Here is a 19,102-nt window from a genome sequence, read left to right as displayed (position 1 = left end):
TAATTAAATCTGCTTTGCTTATGATCTTCCAAGTGAAGTTGCTATCTTGTAATTTAATCTCATTCCCTTGTTGCATTTTTAAAATGAGCAAAAAATAATAGCGTAATGAAACTGTTGATTTTCCATCCAAACTTAACTAAAACAGTATAAATCACAATAACAATTATATACTATTGATAATCCTATTGTTTGAGTATAAATGAATATATTTTTTAGATGATTTAAAAATTTTCATTCTATTGTTATATATTTAAATAATAACTAAAATTCGAAGCTTATAATTTTATATAGTAGAAAATAAAAGAGTTTGAAATTATAATTACTTTTAAATTTAAAGTATACGATATAGTAAATAAACTTAATAGAATGAGAAGAACAATTTTATTATTCTAATATTTATTATGGTGAGCTTAACAAATTTTTTAATACTATTTATGTTAAGTTTGGATGAAAAAAAAATTAATAGATTCACATACAAAGTGATAAAAAGAAAAGAAAAGAAAAGAAAGTTTAAGTGGATAGTTTGATTAGTTTAATTTTAGGCAAAACCACGACAAAAGTTTGTAATTTGCCCAAAATAATATCTATCAGTATTCTGGGAATTCGAACTTCAAATCCCTAAAATATCCCTTGTACTACCTTTGCATCTTTTGTTACTAAAGAAGAACATATTCCCTCGTATTACGGAGGCAGGGAGGGGAAAAATCCAAGGTGTAATCTTGGTAGCTCCACGATCAAGAAATAATGTGCATGCACTTAGCATAGTTTCATGTGCATGCAACTTTGGAGGTTAATTTGCATTACATTCACCAGTATAAGAATCTCTCAAAAATAATAATAATATTAATAATTAATTTATGTTGTTATGCTCCATTCATATGCATGCATAATGAGTAACTTTGAGAAAAACATAGCTTTACCATGACTAGAGGAAGATGGCAAATTTCTTGTTTTTTTTATAAGAGAGAAAGAAATTAGTTTGTGAGGTATTATATCAGTAACTGTATCTTTTTAGTTCTATAGTGGATGATGACAAAAGTTATACACTCCTGTCAAGTTGTTTGTTTCTCATCACTTTTCTCTCTTTTACTGCATTAAAGCTCAAAAGTGCTTCTCGATCATCAACAATGCCTTCTCTCTCTCTCAAACAAACAAAAAATAAAAGGATCTTAATGCTAATAATATATTAAGAAACCTTCTTGTATATATAAATATTTTAGATGATACAATTAATACCTAGTTCTTGCTAATGACGTATTTTGATCTTATCTATTTGCCCTTAAGATTCATCCATGCACTTCGCAAGAGTCTTATGTCACATTTCATTTTTGGCCCTATTGTAATCAGACACGCAGCATAAGGGCTAGATTGACCTTTGATTTTTTTTTAATAAAAAGAAGAAATTATGCTAGATCTTGATCCTTTTGGCTCAATGAAGTTAATTAGCACCTCAGTAATTTTCCATTTGCCTTCTTTTGTCATGTCATATGCACATTAGTTCACAAGTAGTATCATCTCCCTTACAAGTTACAAGCTAAAGATTTGTTCTTATCCTGATTAGCATAAAGAATATACTAATTAAGTGGAGGTAATCAAATGTTTGAATGCAGAAAAGCATATACGGCAGCCATAGGTCTAATTAAACTGCAGTTGGATACTCTCACCAACAAAGGTGGCAATGTCTCCACCAAAGAAGCCTATTTCATATTTTCTTCTTCTCTCTAGTGGTAATGCATGATCTCCTTTATACTTTCTAAGCATTAAGCATTAGGAAAGGGGGGAAAAATATATATATATATATATATATATATATATATATATATTCTATGACCAAGAGAGCACCATGGAATTAATTGTTTCTCCTATGAATTGTTGGTGAGCCGAAAGCAACCACTGCAAATTAATCAGTTAAAAAGAGTACCTAATAGATCTTGTAGATTTTTTTAGTCTGCAAGGTTGAACCCCATCAACACATTGACTCAGATAAAGGAACTCTACTTTCATGGACAAACTTAAATATATAGCACTAATGCTCCTTGTGCTCAGCTACTGAAAGAGAGTTCACTCAACATCAAAAGTGAATAGTGCTCATAACCATGAGTTATTTATTCGAGTATTAAAACTATATAATTTTTTATTTTCTAACAGTTTAAATATTTTAAGAAGTCGTCAATTTGATCGGACTAGCAATACACTTGATTTCCAACTTATAGATTCTTTTCTTTTCACCTTTTCCAAAATTCGGCAACTTTTCCTATCCACTTTGACATATGATCTTAGAAAATCTTAGTAGGCTTCCATTAACTCAAGGCCTAGTATAGTAGTATGCCTTGTGAGAGCCTTTTTGAAGCCTTAATTGTGCATCTTGGATCATGTAACCAAATGAGTACTAACCCACCTTCTTTGTCAAAATTATATTTTCCATTTGGGACTAATTGAACTTTGGATAGGCATGCATTAAGGCCTCAGATTAAACAAAAGTTTTTTTTCCAAGTTAATTACAATAATTAAGTAGTGCTTAATGGTGACATGAAGGACAATTCCTCGAGCTTTGCCCAAGGATAAAGTGAGACGTCACTAAAGTGATCATGGTGGTCTTTAACCTTCCTCTATGGAGAAGGAGATAGATTAAAGTATAAAGAAGGAAAAGGGTGTTGATAAGGTGTACAAATTGAGAGACATACTTATTAGACCAACCTCCTCCAACTTTGCCAAGAGCCAATAACCTCTCCTTTAATTTGGATTATTCCTCCCTTAAGGTGTGCCAAATAAGTAAAGGACCAACTTGGATTTATGTATCTTAATTTGTATCTTTCAAGTGTAAGGACTCGGTCTTCTGGAGATAATGGTGCTTCTTCTTTAGTGCTTGCCTTTCTCCCTTTATAAAGTTGCTGCGATGCAATTCTTTTTAGAACCTCAAGACAAATACTTTTGCCAAAAGTTGGCTACTTTTCTTTTTTAGCCCACATTAAACTTACTAACAAACCCATAGTTGGATTTAACTAAGGCCATTCGTGTATGCTTGATTGGTGCTTGGTGAAGAATCTCAATATGCTGGTAGGTTGGGAACAAACATCAAATTGTACATCGAAGTCCAAATTAACCAGTTATATATATATATATATATATATATATATATATATAATAGCACAATTTGAACACTATTGATCACTATATAGTTTCAAAGAGGTTTTGAGTTCACAGCTTTGTCACACATGGATAAAGTACATAGCATGCAAGCTTCTTGCTTTCTAACTGGGTCTATAACAAGACAAACTTCTAAACCTCATCTGACTTTCACTTCTCCAAAGCCCGCAAGGGAGGTAAAAGAGCCACCATTGGCATCTGCAAAAGAGAGAGAGGCAAAATTTCCACAACTCTTGAGGCTTTTGCCAGGCTTTGAGTAAAGGAAGGGAGGCATTGGCTTCTTTTCATTTGAGAAGTGGCATTGCATGAAAGTAAGGGAATTCTCGGATCAGGGAGCCCTACAACAACAACAACTACTACTACTACTACTTCTACCACTATAAATCCAACATTGATGGCTAGCTATCTATCCTAAATCCCAAAAAGAAAAGAAAAATCTATACCTTGTGGGTATTATTTCATCATTTGAAAGTGATGATTGAAGGATCCAAGGAGATGGGCTCTCTTTATATGATGCTTGAGTTGTAGGAGAGAAGGGCTAGAGGGCACAAATCCATGTGAGCACCTCTCTCTCCCCTCTTTTTTTAAGTTCTTTCTTTTCTTTTCTTTTCTTCTTTTTTCCTTTTTGTAAAAGAAAATAATTCTCCTTTAATAATTCTTTTGTTTCACAAGAGGACTGGTCAAAAAAGTAGAGGAGAGAATCAGAAGTAGAGGCCTTCTTACCTGCATGGCATGAAGAAAGAACCAAACTATTTGGGGGGGAAATGATAGTGCTTTTGTTGAATGATTCAAGTAGTGGGCAGAGTGAACAGCTTCTTTAGCTTAGCAACAAAAGATTGTGGAGTAGAGTAGGCGAAGCAAATCCCAAGACTACTTTGTATATTAAAACAAAAAAAATCCCATATTATAATCAGATCCTACTTTTTTTTAAAAACAAAAATATTTTGCTAGTCTAATTAGTGCCGTGTGATGATGGCAATCATATATATCGACCTAAGGGCTTTTTTCCCCACCCCACCCCCACATATACATCTTTTAGAAAAACCACTTATTCCCATGTATACTACTTGAAAAATACATGCATACATACATACAAAAATTATGTATACTTGAAAATAAGAGATTTTTACTGAGTACACATGCAAAAGAAAAACTCTATTGAGTTTTTGTTTGTGATACTTCTCCTCAACGAGCTACCTACCTGTTTCTTTATTTACACACATCCAAAATGAGAGAGACAGAGACAGAGACAGAGACAGAGAGAGAGAAATTTCACCACCATCCTCTGTTCTTATTATCCTCATTAAAGCCCAGTTGCCTCCCACGGCCTCTTCCAGTCCCAAAGCCCATACATTGATCAGCCCACGGCCCATTACTAGTCTCACTGGGCCAGGCCATTTACCTCCCACGGCCTCCTCTTCCAGTGCCAAAGCCCATTCCTTGATCGGCCCACGGCCCATCGAAACTCATACTAGTAGAATTGTTCGTTGGATAACGACCATGGCGTCTCCCAAAGCTTCCATTATCTCGCCTACTACCATTACCATATGAAGAACCAGTTAAACCTCTTCCTCTCCCTCCGCTGCTACAACCCATGGTTACGTCCGACTTAGATCAATACTACTGCATGAGATTAACAAATGATTGGATTTTATGTGTACCTATTCGTTAACGGCGGTCGCGATCCTCGATACTCGTGCCACAATGGCTTCTTGATGATATCATCAGGCGACAGAGTCTGCGAGAAGACGATATGGCTAAAATTTATCTGCCATGCAGACAAGATGTATATGAACTTTCGATTTACCTTCTCAGGTTTGATTACGTTCTCAAGCAATCTCGGAACGTTGCACGTTGAATCGGGGTTGAGGAAGATAGCTGACCTGCGATTGAGAAAGATGTAAGGAAAGAATTTATAGAGACATCCAGGGCTTTAGGATCAACAACTTACGTCGTGTGATCTTCTGTGATATAACTATCTTCCATCCTTTCGAGCAGAGAGCTCAAGATACCACGGACCAACTCGTCATCGCAACGGGAAAGGAATCCACTAACCTGGCAACTGGAGCAGGGAAATAGCAATTGCAGGTCTTCATGCCAACGAGTATAGCATCATTAGTGACAAATTAAATTCTGCAAATACCTTTCTGAATCAATTGGAATTTTTTCATCTTCTTTTTCAGAAGGGCAATTCGATGGCGTCAAACTAGAGCTTATTTTTAGACCCAGTGTGGAGCAACTCCTCGTAAAGATCTTGTCTTGCCGGAAGACATTTCGGTTTGTTTCATCCACCTGCCGAAAGATAAGAAAGTGAATCTAAGAAACAAGTGCTAGTTGAATGTTTTAACTGATTATTATTCAGCGGAAAAGACTAATGACATACCGATAAATCCTTCTCTAAGATTTTGGTAGCAGCTAAAAGTTGTTCTTCCTCAATAAAAGGCAACTTAGCAATACCCTATACGAGTTTTTTTCCCCCCACATTTAGATGAAGTTCTACCTCATAATCAAATCAAAAAAGTTACTTCATATTAAAAAAAATTCTAACTTACTTGCCACAGAAAGCGAATTCCATCAGTATCGACCTCAAAATCTGATCACCAAGAATATGAATATTACATAACTAGCCATATTTCATTAGAAGTGAACGTGGATATTTCATTAAAAAAAAAAAAAAAAAGAGCTACCTGTTGGATAGAACTTTAAGATTGTTGAGTCCCTGTCACTCATCAAAGGCATGTATGCCTTCGGCAAAGCAGCATCACTGTCGAAATTGTATCACGATTCACGAGTAATGTGAAAATTCCAGAGAAAAGAAAAACTTTCAGGTATAATATAAGTAATAAAAATCCTATTAACTTAGTATACCTTTGTGGTGGCAAGACTGCCATCAGTTGATCAAAAGGTTTAAAAGGGCTTCCAAGTTTAAATACAATTTTAGAGCACGAGAGGCACTTAAAATCTGAAGCAAATGGAGCATAGTAGAATGGATAATACCTGCCAGAAAACGAAATCACAATGAACAAATGCTTTAAGTTCAACTGCTCACTAGATGAGTTATGCAATGACAAGGCAAAAGATCATCGCCCCTCCCATCAAAATTCTCCCTCCACTGGATCAAGATCATATCAACCAGGTGGAGGAGAGGAACACTTAAATGATGTAGAAGTTTTAAGTTATGTATCACATACCAGGACCATGAGCATACCCCTGCAAAATAGTACCGGAGGACCCAGCAAAGCCCTTCCATATACTTTTCAACCTGCATTAAAAAAAACACAGTGACATATAAAATCCCAAATATTGTAATATACTAGAACAAATAAAGAAGGAAACTTCTGTAATTGGAAAAAAGAAGGCCTCCCGGCCTAATCCTTCTTCGCGGATATGATTAAATAGCCTGTTTGATGGAATAAATTAACCAAGGAACACAGCAAGCAGCTGAACTTCATTCATACCATTCTTTTGCGCACGCTTTCAATTTCGTCTGAACTTTTAACTGAAAACTTCTCACTGTAGTATCTAGATTTCCAACCAGGTGAACCCAGCTTTACCTGCAAAAGTTTTGAATATTTTATCGATTATCAATATAATTCGCACAGTTCATTTACATAACTATAAGATTAGAGGTATATTTTGTACTGTGCCATTGTGAAGAACTCCACCCTTAAATAGGTCTTGTTTACTGCGAAGTATATCCTTCAATTTTATCCGTAACTCGGCAGTGTTTTTTAAAACCTATAACACATGTCAGCAGTTTCTTATGAAATACAAGTTCAGTTAACAAACTTAAATGAATTGTTCTATAAATTGTGACAGACAAGTCCAAAAGCTGAATTAATTAGCATACATCAGATCTATCGGCATTCCCAGCCATCTCACTTCCACTTCCAGTTGAAGAGATTACGCATTTCACCTTAAAAGTGTCTGGCATGAAACTTCCAGGGCTATCTTGCTAAAAGGGGAAAATAACACTATTAGTAATCTTGTGGATCAAAAATCATAAACGCACTCATAAATGAGCCTCACCCAATTGTCAGAATTATTTCCATTTGCGTCTTCTTTTGCTAATCTTTCATTCATCAGCCTCCGGAGTAGCTTCTGTCGAGATAAAAGAAAAGCAAGCATACTTGGATGCAGATTCTTTTATGCAAGGAAAATGTAAAGCAGGAAAGAGAGAAGCACTTCAGAAATTGATGAATTCTTCAGATGATTTATGACCATTAATTAGTTTTCAGATGTTCGATGCCAAGACACTACATGGCAATTTAGCTCCAAAACACACTAGGAAGTGATAAACTTGAAACAGAGACTGAAAGATGGAATGTATAAAATTTATCAGTCCAGAGGAAACCTGCTGCAATTCATATCTTCTACTAAATATTCTTTCTTCGTATGTTCCAACCTCAGCAACAAATCTTTCTACTCTTGAGACTTTTATATATGCAGCCTTTTTATCTTTAATCTGTTGTACCAGAAAAAGGCATACATCGATTAGTCTTCCCAAAATGTGGCGTACAAACATGCAAACTGAATAGCAACATATCTGTATTCATTACTTTGCTAGAATCAATAAGATATCCTCCCATTTTATTGAACATTTTTTTATACACCTCAATAACTAGATCAATTGCCACCTGCATAGAAGAGAATATCAGAAGATGTGGAAGGAACTAAAAGAAGCAAAACATTTAATTGTGAAGGAAAAAATCAAATACCTCCTGAATTTCCAGTGAAGGAATATGAGGGAGGAAATCATTTCCAGTCAATAAACAGAGGAAAACAAAATCATCAATAATTCTTTCAACATCGATGGAGAAAGGTGGATCAGGTATCATCAAATCGAGCTCCAAATATTCCCGCAAGGTCCAAATATTCAGAAACTGCAAGACTAAAGTTGGTAAGAATAATAGTAGGAAAGGAAAAACAAAAACAAAAACAAAAACATTGCAGGGTGGAGGGTAACCTGATAAGGTTTTTTGGTTGGGAGAAACTTTCTTGGCTTAAAGGTTTCTTGTTCTTTTGCTAAGAGGCTTGTGTCTATTAATGCCTGGCAATGTTCTTGCCGGTCTCGCATGATAATATCCTGCATAATACAAACAAATTAATACAACCATAATGTATCTAACATATTTTTTATAATTGCCATAGAAAATTTTCAAACTATCATAATTATAACTAAATTCATCAAAATATCACAACAACTGCTATCAAAATCATTATGCTCTTTGAAAAATGACATTTCATTAATTAAATCTAACAAACCATGATTAAAATCGAATTTGGATTAAAAAAAGATTCACGTCGCCCTTGTATAGATTATTTAAAATGATTCAAAAACTATTGTGGAAGAGTCAGAAGACTAGGGTGACAATTGTGATATTTTAAAGAATGTAACAACAATTATGATATTTTGAAACTTTTAAGTAGCAATTATATAAGAAATTCTATATCCAGCCCAATCTTATAACATATAAGAATAACATCTACATCACAAATTAAACTCACCTCACGCAGAATAGAGAAGTAGATTTCATGACTGGCCAGAGCAAGAAAGATGAGGTCTGCATCCTGGGAAAATTATCGCATTCAATCTCAAATTTCTGACAGCATTAATAGGTAAAATCGAATCAATTAAACTTCTGCTACAATAAATTATCTCATACCAGACCATATAAGCAATGGCTAGTATTCACATCGTATCCAATAGAACTCCGCTGGGCTCGAATAAAACTCATAATCTTATGCTCTCCTTCTCCTGGAACATTGGCATCAGAGAGGATAACCTTGAAACAGAAACATAGGATAGATTAAATAACATAAAATTAACTAAGCATTGGAGTAAATTAGAATAGCAACCTCACCTTTAATTCTTTCCAACCAGTGTCACTGTTTAATCTCAGTCGTATATAATACTCGAGAGCATGAGATAATTTCTCCATGAAGATTGTTCCAGGAGTAATGACGTTTGAATCGGAAACTTCATGTTTCTGTTTTGGGAGCACTTCTTTTTGCTCCTCTTCGAATTCTTTTCTCAGTCTTCGCTCCTCTTCTTCCTAAATAGCAAGAAAATGATAACGTTATCCATCAGAAAATAAATTAGGAAAATTTATCCCCCAAAAAAAACAGTACCTTTGCTTTGATTATAATTTATAATCATTAACAAAATAATAAAAAAAATATGCTACTTTTAAAAATAAAAATTTTAAATACCTAAATAATTTAAAAAAAGAAGAAGAAGTGAAAATAGAATGTTAATTACAAATTTCACCGGAAAATGGACAATAAAATTAGCTAAGACATACTACGATTGCTGCTTCTTTAGCCGTTCGAAATCGTCTTGATCTCTGCTGGTTCATTTTTGCCCTCGGAGCAACTCCATCTGCACTTATAAATATTATTCTTCGATAGATATTAAGGAAAATAGAAAGTAAACATTAGGAAGTACAACAAAAGATTAACCCACCTATGGCCATATAGAGAAGCTTTCTGGGCCGCACGATGCGGATCATGCGGTCTATGTACTTGAAGATTGCGATGAAGACTTCATCGTACGTGGTCGGCGGAGAAATCTGCATGCATATATAACGTTCACGATACGTGCATGCATACCTACATAAATACGTGCGGTAGGAAAACCCGTGAATAAAAAGAAGGAACAAGGCATTGGAATAAGTCGGATTAAACCTCGTCTTCGGGGTGAAAGCATGGATGGATTATTCCATTCATGTCTAGATAGAGATTGTCATACTCCATACCGACAGGGTTCGGATTGGAATAGTCTACTACGTCTTCTTCGATTGCATTCACTACAACTTTGGGATATTTCCCTACAAGCCACCGATAAAATGATGGAACTCCCATAGTTATCCGAGTTATTATTCTACTACCATGGACTCGTGCAATACTCTCTCTCTCTCTATATATATATATATATATACACGGGGAGTGATTGAAATGGCGGTTAGTTGAAGAGACGTGGGTGAGAGACGTGGAAGGGTCACACGTGTAAGGGTGCCTCGAGATGGAGGACGGAAGAGGTATGAACGGTGGATGGGAGCGGTATCCGCCACTGGCACGAAGGACGAGCTACGAGAATGATGACGACTGACGATAAAGGATATTATGCGTGATAGAAACGATTGGGATCTCGACTCGCATGCATGTATATAAATAAGTTATTATAAAAAAATTCAAAATGAAATAATTTGTTGTAATTTGAACAGTTTCTTTGGTTTTTTTTATGTAATTATCCAGTGACTTAAAATAAGAACAGGAGCTATATATATGATCACTAAGATCACGTGTGCGGGCCACGTGGATTTGAATGTTTTTGTCTCTTGTTCGTCTCAACGGGTAGAAATAATAGCTCTCGGATAAAGTTATCGAAGACAGTGATAGTTGGAGTGGTTATAGATTTACTTTCCCTACGATGAGATAACTTGTAACAGCAGACATCTTATCTCGATTATTACGTGCATCTCAAGAATAATATATCGTATATATTGTTCTACATTTTATAACTTCTGATAAATTTGGTACTGCTACACGATAATGAAAGCAGATTATAATTTCTAAATAATAATTATTAGAAAAATTATTTAATAATTTGATAGTTTAAAAGATATATATGAAAAATATATATATAATTTTAGTATGCCAGAATCACAAGTACAGTAACGAAGATTGAAGTTTATTTAAGAAGAAAATTATTTAGTGGCGTTCTTAAACAGGCTATAGCCGGTAACGGGTACGGCGATGTCGTACTGTGCCTTCACCGACCCCTCATTTAAACCGACTCCTCCAAGCTCCACGCCTCAGTGCGAAGCCCAAAATCACCAGCCAAACATTTCCATTTTACCCCTTTCTTTTCTTTGATATTCAATTTTTCTTTTTCTCCTTCTTCTCCTTCCACTCTTGCGACATGAGAGGCCTCACCAAGCTCGGCTTCGCCCTTCTCCTCGTCTTCTCCTTCTCCCTCCTCGCCCTCGCAGCCGAGCTCCTCTTCCTCCTCCGCCGACGCCACCTCCGCAGCTCCCGACCCGCGGATCCAGAGATCGCCGGCGGCCGCTTCCTCTGCGGTAAAAATCGCTCCCGAGTCGAGCCGGCCGTCGCCGCTATCACTCCGTCCGCTAAGCCTCCGCCGCCGCAGGCGGCTGCGGAGGAGGAGGAGGAGGACGGCGATCTGGCGTCGTGGCGAACAATGTACCTCGGGCCGTCTAGGGTTTTGTACACGATCGAGGAGGAGGAGGCGGAATCCGGCGGCGACGATGACTTGGAGTCGGAAACGCCCTTCTACACGCCGTCGTCGTCTCCGCTGCGCGCGGTGGAGGAAGTGCTCGTAAGTTCCCGATCCGACCGGAAGATGGAAATTAGTGTTCTCAGTTAGTTTTACTATTAGAACCTTGTCATTGCTCTTAATTCCTTGGCTTTTACTACAAGGAACCAAAGAAATATAGTGTACTTTTAAATTAATTAGGCCTTTTTAACGAAATGAAATTTATTGTAGGAGTAGTTGGTCGGAGTAGCTAGGAATTAACTCGTGAAGTAATTAATATCCTTCTAGATATTAAATGCTCTTTCCTATTTTTGAGCTTATATTTTCCAAACATTTTCAAAATTCGCAGAAATAGAAATTTCCAATACTTTTCATCAGAAGGAAATATTGTGATATGGAACTTTGAATAGAACAATTAACGACAGTCATTGCCTTTTTTTTTTTTTTTTGGTCTTTTAAAAGTAACTGACACAATTCTCTTTTTCTTTTTAATCTTCTTCTTGTAGTTTTTGCTTTAATTTGTATCATCACTTCCCTCCTCCATTGAATCATTGAATCCTTTACAAAAAGTAGGCTTGGAGTTCACTGACATGGAAATGGGCCGAGGCCCAAGAAGTTTCCTTATCTTTATCCGCATAAATATTATTTGAGATAACTCATAACTTCTTTAAAACATATTAAAGTAATAATAAAAGGAGAAAAAGAAACCAAGTGAACAGAGCAACGGTGATCGGAGCGAATACGGCGCCGGTTCCATTAGTCAGCGCCGGAATTCTCAGCATGTAGTCAAATCTAAGCTTAAAACTAACCACCTTAACGAACCTAACCTTGTACCCCATCGTAGCATTTAATCCCCGAGAAGAGTCGAGGTTGGGGTATTAGTTACTTCAACTTATTTACACGATAAATTATTAAACTAATAGCAGGATGTTTTGAGGCAATAAAAATAAAATAGAGGGATGGAATTACAAATAATCTGGCACTTAATTAAAAGTAAATTATACTGTCTTTTAAAAAAAATAAATTTCCATTATACTTATGCTCATCGAATGGTCCAAATCCACCCCATTTGATCAGATGTAGAAGTAGAAAAGTGACGTGTTGTTATTTTAAAAAAAAAAATCTTATTTTCTCTCCCGTGGGTTATTGTCTAACAAATATAATATAAGTATTTTTCAGTAATTTTAAATATTATATTAATACAAAATAAAGTAAAGTGCGGTAACTGATTTTATAAGCTAAGTCTGCCACGTGCTTTTCCCCAGGCTGGAGCAAATATCTACTACTACTTGGCCTGTAGAGAATCCGCGCCGCACCCAAAGCTTCTTAACCTCTAAAATAAGCCATCGGCTTTGCTTGTGGCGTTGGAGAAATCATCCACGTTGTGAGTTGTGAGCACGAAGATGAAGACGAAGACGAAGCCGACGACTTCCAAGTTCGAGCAAGTCAATGCGGCTTCGATCGTCAAACTAAAAAAGGGACCAAAATAAATAATTATCCCACAAATTTATTTAAGCCAATTTAATCAATCATCCCGCCAACCATCACATGTGCCAGGTTCTTAAAATTAACGAAAATAAAATTAAAAAAAAATCCACAATGATTTCAATTCCATCAAAATTCTATCATCAATACTTGACGTGGCATTTGGTACCCTCGAATTGGGGCGAGTTCCGATTGGTCGGCGCCGGAATCCTCAGGACGCAGTCAATCTTAGGCCTAAACCCGTGCACCTTGACGAACCAAACTTTGTACCTCAACTTGCCATTCAGCTTGACATCCAAATTAAAGTAGCCATCGGTCCTCTCTTTAGCGTAGGCCTCCGGCGCCGACGAGGAGGTCAGGCTGGTCGATTTGCCTTGGAACGCCACGTGGACGACGGTGGTGGTCTTGGTGTGCTGGAAGAAGGCGGGGAGCGTGTCGTTGGGGCCGCCGAGGGATGCGTCGGCGTAGTAGGCGGTCGCCTCGAGGCGGTCGTAGTAGACTCCTATCCGGCGGTTAGGGTTGCGGAAGCTGAGGTCGAGGAGGAGGACGTAGTCCAAGGCGCCGGTGGCGTTGGAGAAGGCGAATTGGGGAAGGCTGGCCGTGTCCACATTGGCGCGGATCTCGTGGGGGCGAAAGATGAGCCAGAATATGAAGATGCTCAAACCGACGGAGAAGATGAGCTTGACCAACTTGCAACAGAGATTGCAGCAGCAGTCGCCGGAAGAGGAAGCCATTTTCTTTCTTTCTTTCTTTCTTTCTTTCTTTCTTTCTTTCTTTAAGGAAGAGATGAGAAGAAGAATAAGAAGAAGAAGAAGAAGAAGAAGAAGAAGAAGAAGAAGAAGAAGAAGAAGAAGAGAGAGGGAGGAAGGATCGTTTGCAGCTTCTTCTTTGAAGAAGAGGTTTGAATTGGTCCAACTCCTCTGTTTTGGTCTCTCTCTCTAATATTTTGGTTGTATAAGTCAAGTCAAAAAATATATAATAAATATTTGGGGGCGACATTACATTTAACTATTATTTTTTTCACATATTTTTTTGCTAAATTATGTTTATTTTTTTTATTCATAAAATATACATAAGCAGCTATATACATATTTGCCCTTATATTTATAAGAAAGAGAAAAAGAAATTTTAGTTTGCCAAAATATATTTACTCTCTTAGGAGGTATTTTAGTTTTTTTTAGCCTTTTCGTTTACGACATCTGGGGTAAGATATTTATAAATATTATAACTATCTCTATGTTGTCAACTTTCTAAGTCTAACTTAAGAAAAGAAAGCAGTGGTATATATATATATATATATATATAGCTCAAATGCACCCTTAAATTGAACGCATTTGATAACTTGGCTTCTTGAATGCCTATAAATAATATTGCAGTTTGGGAGAGGGCAGTTAGTGTGAGTTAGATTTGTAGTGATTTGAAATACAAAAAGATTAGGAGGGGTTACATTATGAGTCATAAATAGAAGTTATATGAATGTTTGGTATATTATCCCTTAGAAAACCAATAACAATTAGTTGCACATGAGGCAACGTTAATTCATGCATATTTTTTAAAGGCATGATTAGAGTAATTGGTGAAGTGGGGAGAACAAGGGAATCATTAATTATTATCTCATCCCATAGATAAGTAGCTGGTACAAGTTAGGCCTAAAAATATTTAGAAAATAAATATAATGCCAAGGTGATGCTTGTATTAATTATGAGGCTTGGGATGGAATAATGAAAAGTGGAATTAACAATAAAACAGGACATGGTATATATAACATCAAATTGATTCCCAATGTCTTCCACAATATGTTTTACTTTAGTGTTTCTTACTCCTTGAGATAGAGAATACAAAGTCTCTTATTCGTACCATTCTTGCTTTAAAGAGAGAGTATTGATGTAAATTTATTGTTATTATCATAACAAAAGAGATTTGCTGCGAATTTAAACTGATGATTCTCTTTGACTAAACTATTTCAATACTTTATTGAGATGCATCATCAAATGCTCTCAACAAATCGATTAGGATAATTAGATGAATTCTATTGTGCTCACTCAAATCATACAACTCTTTGTATCATTTTTTTAAGAACGGTTAGAATTGTAAAAGCATGTAATCTATTGTCGAAATGAGTAAAATAATTTATGCTTTTGTATTTAAATTTTTTTTTATTGTTTTGTTTGCTAGAAATTTTTAACATTCGTTTCATGTAATTAGTAAAGATAGGTCTTTTTTTTAATTATTTATGAGTCCGAAGGCTAGATATAGACTGAGCAAAAATCAAATCCTTTCTAGATTGAAAGGCATTCAAATCATACAACTCTTTATATCATTTTTTAAGAATGATTAGAATTGTAAAAGCATGTAATCTATTGTCGAAATGAGTCAAAAATTTTATGCTTATGTATTTTAAAAATTTTCATTGTTTTGTTTGCTAGAAATCTTTAACATTCGTCTCATGTAATAAATAAAGATGGGTCTTTTTTATTATTATTTATGAGCCTAAAGGCTAGATATGAACTGAACAAAGAGCAAATTCTTCATAGATCTAGAGATCTCACTTAATATTTAGCTGCATAATCTAGGCTTCAAGTCATATGCGCTGTCGAACAATTGCTCTGAACTAAACGTCACTGAGACTTTTTTAAATCATTGTGTTGCCGAGCTGTTCCTTCAAACCAATTGCACTATCGAGTCATTAATCGAATCGAGCTAAGCCACCAAACCATCAAATAATTTCTCCACAATATTATGGGGTTGAAGTCGAATCCATGACCTCCTTAGTCATGAAAAATATAGCCAGAGTTGATAGAATGGACTCACTACCTATCCTAGATTCCAGCCCTAGATTCCTTTCTTCACTTTATTTGAGGAAAATAATGCATGTACTTTTGATTCGTTATTAAGCCATTCAACTATTTATTGAGATGTCGTTTGAAGCTGAAAGCTAAATTATGCCCACCACCACTGTAAAACAGTAGTATAGACATACTAATAGGTTTAAGCGTTTGTAAGTACACAACTTTTTGGTTAAAAAGATTAAAATGAATTGTGCATATGTGCGTCCATTTATAACCTATTCTTTATAGGATAATCTATTTATATGTCTAATTTATATACGGAGAGAAAGCCCCATTAAATCGACCTCCCAACTCCCAGAAGAGTACAAATCTTGTTATGGTGGTGGGAGAGTGGGTCCTTGGCACGAATCGAATTCCTACTTGGTGTCGTACTTAGCAAGAATTGTAACTTTACCTAAAAAGGCTACCAGATTAATATCTATAGATCAACATGATCTAAAACTCTTGGCTGCTTTAGGGGATCTTCTGGTGTGGTGGATCCTCCACTTAGTTACCAAGCTATGATCAAATAGATATATGGTCATGACGAGACCATCAGAAATAACAATGTCACACATTATTTAGATGATGGAAGATAACATTCTTCATTTAAACCTCGAGCAGGATCGAATTAAAAATATCTAAATTAAACACAGACCGCAAGCATGGGCATGGAAGGGTGTGAAAGAGGATGAAATTAAAAGAATAACGTATAAGGTTGTTACTAGTGGAGGAAGAATCCAATCTCCCACTCATATCAACACGGTGGAAAGAGAGCGACGTAGCAATTACTACTGAAAGAGACGTCCACCTAAAAAGAATGGTTAAGTTTTTTTTTTTTTTTTTTTTTATAACAAAAAGAAGAAGAAATAAATTAATAAAAAAACTTTTGACTTCAACCATCTCCACATCCACATGAATATTAGATGCTTAATTTCCACATTAATCCCACCAACGCGATTCCGCCACATCTCTCGAAATCTTGGATCTCACACCACGCAAGATCCAACTAATAGTACCAACCATATTGCAAAATTAATCCACAGTTAACTTGAAACTAAATTATTACAAGTGGAATATATATATATTTCCAATTCTCTTATATATAGATATTTTTCTACTCGATAAATAATAATACTAGTAATATCTCGTTACCGAATTAATATACATCTCCATGGTGGAGACTTACTTTGAGATCTGAGGCCTTAGCTGTGGTGGCATGATTAGACGTCGACGGTGCAGGCCGACATCTGCTGGAACTTGAGGGAGGGGACGACGCCGTCGCCCCTGCCGCCCTGAACGGAGAGGAACGCGGGGCAGCTGACGAAGAGGTGGTACTTTCCGGAGATCCAGCTGCCGACCTTCCACCGGACCCGGCCGTCGAGCTTGACGTGGATGAGGAGGAAGTTGGCGGAGCAATCCTGGAGGAGGGAGTTGGCGACGTAGGGGGCGACGGGGACGTCGATGCCGGAGAGGTAGGGGGACCAGACGACGACGTCGTTGTGGCCCTGATAGATGGGGGGGATGGCGTTGGGGACGGTGATCTGCTGGTTCTTGTAGGCGGCGTAGATGTCGAGGCGGTTGTAGTAGATGCCGATGCGGTCGTTGGGGTTGCGGGAGGAGATGGTGACCTGGAGAGAGGTGGTGAGGAGGGTCGGGGTGGTGAGATTGATGGAGATCACCGTGGCGTCCTGCAAATAGAACTTGGGTTTCGTAGGTCGGAGGGTGAGCCACACGATCAGGACGATGAGGAGGATGACGATGACGATGAAGAGGAAGAAGGCACACGCCTGCCGGACCCTCTTCCGCCGCTCGCACTCCCCGTGGTTGCCGCAGTCCTTCGTCATCCCGACGGTCGTGCCTGCTGGAATGGAGTTATTATTGATACTAGAGAGCAAGAGGAAGAAGAGGAAATCAAATAAAAGGATATATGCATATATATATATATATATATATAGAGAGAGAGAGAGAGAGAGAGAGAGAGAGAGAGAGAGAGAGAGAAGAGTAAAATTTCGTTTTTATTTGGATTCTTTTACCATTTCACACCGTATATGATCCGTTTATTTCATTTATTATTCTTAATGCCTCTGTGCTTCGTGAGAATATAAAGCGAAGGGAACCCACTATCGGGGGGTGGTGGTTAAGAAGTTGGGTATAAAAAAATAAAGACCGTGAAGGAGAGCTGTATGACGAAATGTCTAAGATGGCGCGGGCGCTGCAACGTCGCCATCGAGACCGTCCTGCAGAGGTGGAAAAGAACGAGGGAGCGATGCGTAGAGAGGGGGGAGGTGGTCCGAGTCGCGTCAACCTTGATGTTACGTAACTCGCACTCACTGACTCAACTCCTCCCAATTTATATAAATTAAATTAAATAAATACGGCATGAGAATTATAGTACGTACTAAAATGACGATGCTTTATTAGGTGGCAATGGTGTGTTATAGTCTCCGGCCCACATGGCCAAGGCAGTAGTCGATCTACTACAGCATAAGTTTTCTATTATACCATTTTCAATTATTGGGCCATACTGGAAGGTAGAGAGGAAAAGATAAGGTTGGAGAGAGACGGCACAAACCATCATCCACACAGTGTTATTGAAGACAAAAGAAGAAGAAGAAGAAGTCCACTACTATTCCTTATTCCTAATCCCAATTACTTTTAGTCAGGAATAAGGGAATAAGGGGGTGGGGGCCCTTAGGAAATGGGGGAGGAGGAGGAGGAGCAGTGGGAAAGCACCGTCCTACCCTAAACTCTCTCCATTACGTTGACATCTTAACCACCATTTGTCCACTTTCAGCAGCCCATGAGGCATAATCACCTTTGGCCATCCACGATTTCTCCACCATCCATTACCTTGAACAGCATCTCCTTGTACCCCTCCCCCTAATTATAACACCCATTAGACCTGTAGTTAGCCACATGATTATTTAATTACTTTTCCAGTAGTTAATTAGTAATAGCATGAAAAAGGAGATTGCTTCTATGAGAGGGGAACTGAATTTTATGCCCGTGATGCCTTCAAGAAAGAATTCAAATCCATCATTGCTAACAATTTTTTTTTTTTAAAAGTAACAGAGCATAGAAGAAAAAAAAAACAGAGTAAAGGCACTTTTAGCATCACTTATCCATTCTTTCTTTTTATTTTTATTTTTCTACTTCCCTCTCCTTTGTTCTTTTGGCATGTTTGGAAAAAGAAAACTGAGACATCTAAGATTTTTGCCGTAGAAAAAACTGCCGGAAAGGAGAGCAAGAGATTTACTTTTAATGACAAATACTGCGTTAAGATATATTTTAAAACAACTATTTGGTTCAAAATGTTAATTAAATGTCCATACGATTTATGCTGATATCCATTTTAATTGAA

General features: G+C 37.0%; 3 protein-coding genes across 4 annotated transcripts; all 3 read right to left on the bottom strand.

The window, feature by feature from the left end:
• Positions 1 to 4,234: 4,234 nt before the first annotated feature.
• Positions 4,235 to 10,011, bottom strand: LOC140802210 (5'-3' exoribonuclease 3-like). The gene is made up of 24 exons (XM_073157652.1): positions 9,835 to 10,011; positions 9,614 to 9,719; positions 9,453 to 9,529; positions 9,012 to 9,203; positions 8,814 to 8,933; positions 8,656 to 8,718; positions 8,114 to 8,233; positions 7,866 to 8,030; positions 7,707 to 7,784; positions 7,502 to 7,612; positions 7,177 to 7,248; positions 6,998 to 7,102; positions 6,790 to 6,885; positions 6,606 to 6,701; positions 6,339 to 6,409; positions 6,016 to 6,144; positions 5,835 to 5,911; positions 5,700 to 5,740; positions 5,531 to 5,605; positions 5,291 to 5,439; positions 5,099 to 5,209; positions 4,955 to 5,030; positions 4,809 to 4,885; positions 4,235 to 4,729 (listed from the first exon to the last, which is right to left on the bottom strand). The coding sequence occupies exons 1-24, from the start codon at positions 10,009 to 10,011 to the stop codon at positions 4,546 to 4,548; spliced, it is 2,568 nt and encodes an 855-aa protein (XP_073013753.1). The 3' UTR covers positions 4,235 to 4,545.
• Positions 10,012 to 13,053: 3,042 nt separating this feature from the next.
• LOC140802209 (NDR1/HIN1-like protein 3) lies at positions 13,054 to 13,644 on the bottom strand. Its single transcript, XM_073157651.1, has one exon. The coding sequence runs from the start codon at positions 13,642 to 13,644 to the stop codon at positions 13,054 to 13,056; it is 591 nt and encodes a 196-aa protein (XP_073013752.1).
• Positions 13,645 to 16,625: 2,981 nt separating this feature from the next.
• On the bottom strand, positions 16,626 to 17,912 carry LOC140801672 (NDR1/HIN1-like protein 1). 2 transcript variants are annotated; one of them, XM_073156894.1, is made up of 2 exons: positions 17,775 to 17,912; positions 16,626 to 17,599 (listed from the first exon to the last, which is right to left on the bottom strand). In XM_073156894.1, exon 2 carries the CDS (start codon positions 17,583 to 17,585, stop codon positions 16,962 to 16,964), a length of 624 nt encoding a protein of 207 aa, XP_073012995.1. In that variant the 5' UTR covers positions 17,586 to 17,599; positions 17,775 to 17,912; the 3' UTR covers positions 16,626 to 16,961. The 2 variants fall into 2 exon arrangements, with proteins under 2 accessions (XP_073012995.1, XP_073012996.1); XM_073156895.1 differs by having other exon boundaries at positions 16,626 to 17,602; positions 17,775 to 17,911.
• Between the last annotated feature and the right edge of the window lie 1,190 nt (positions 17,913 to 19,102).

The sequence above is a fragment of the Typha latifolia genome, chromosome 15 (assembly GCF_019914945.1).
Source record: "Typha latifolia isolate L0001 chromosome 15, TyphaL0001v2, whole genome shotgun sequence".
Lineage (NCBI taxonomy): Eukaryota > Viridiplantae > Streptophyta > Magnoliopsida > Poales > Typhaceae > Typha > Typha latifolia.
Note: the sequence above shows the minus strand (reverse complement) of the source record. Positions and strands in the feature narration are given on the sequence as shown.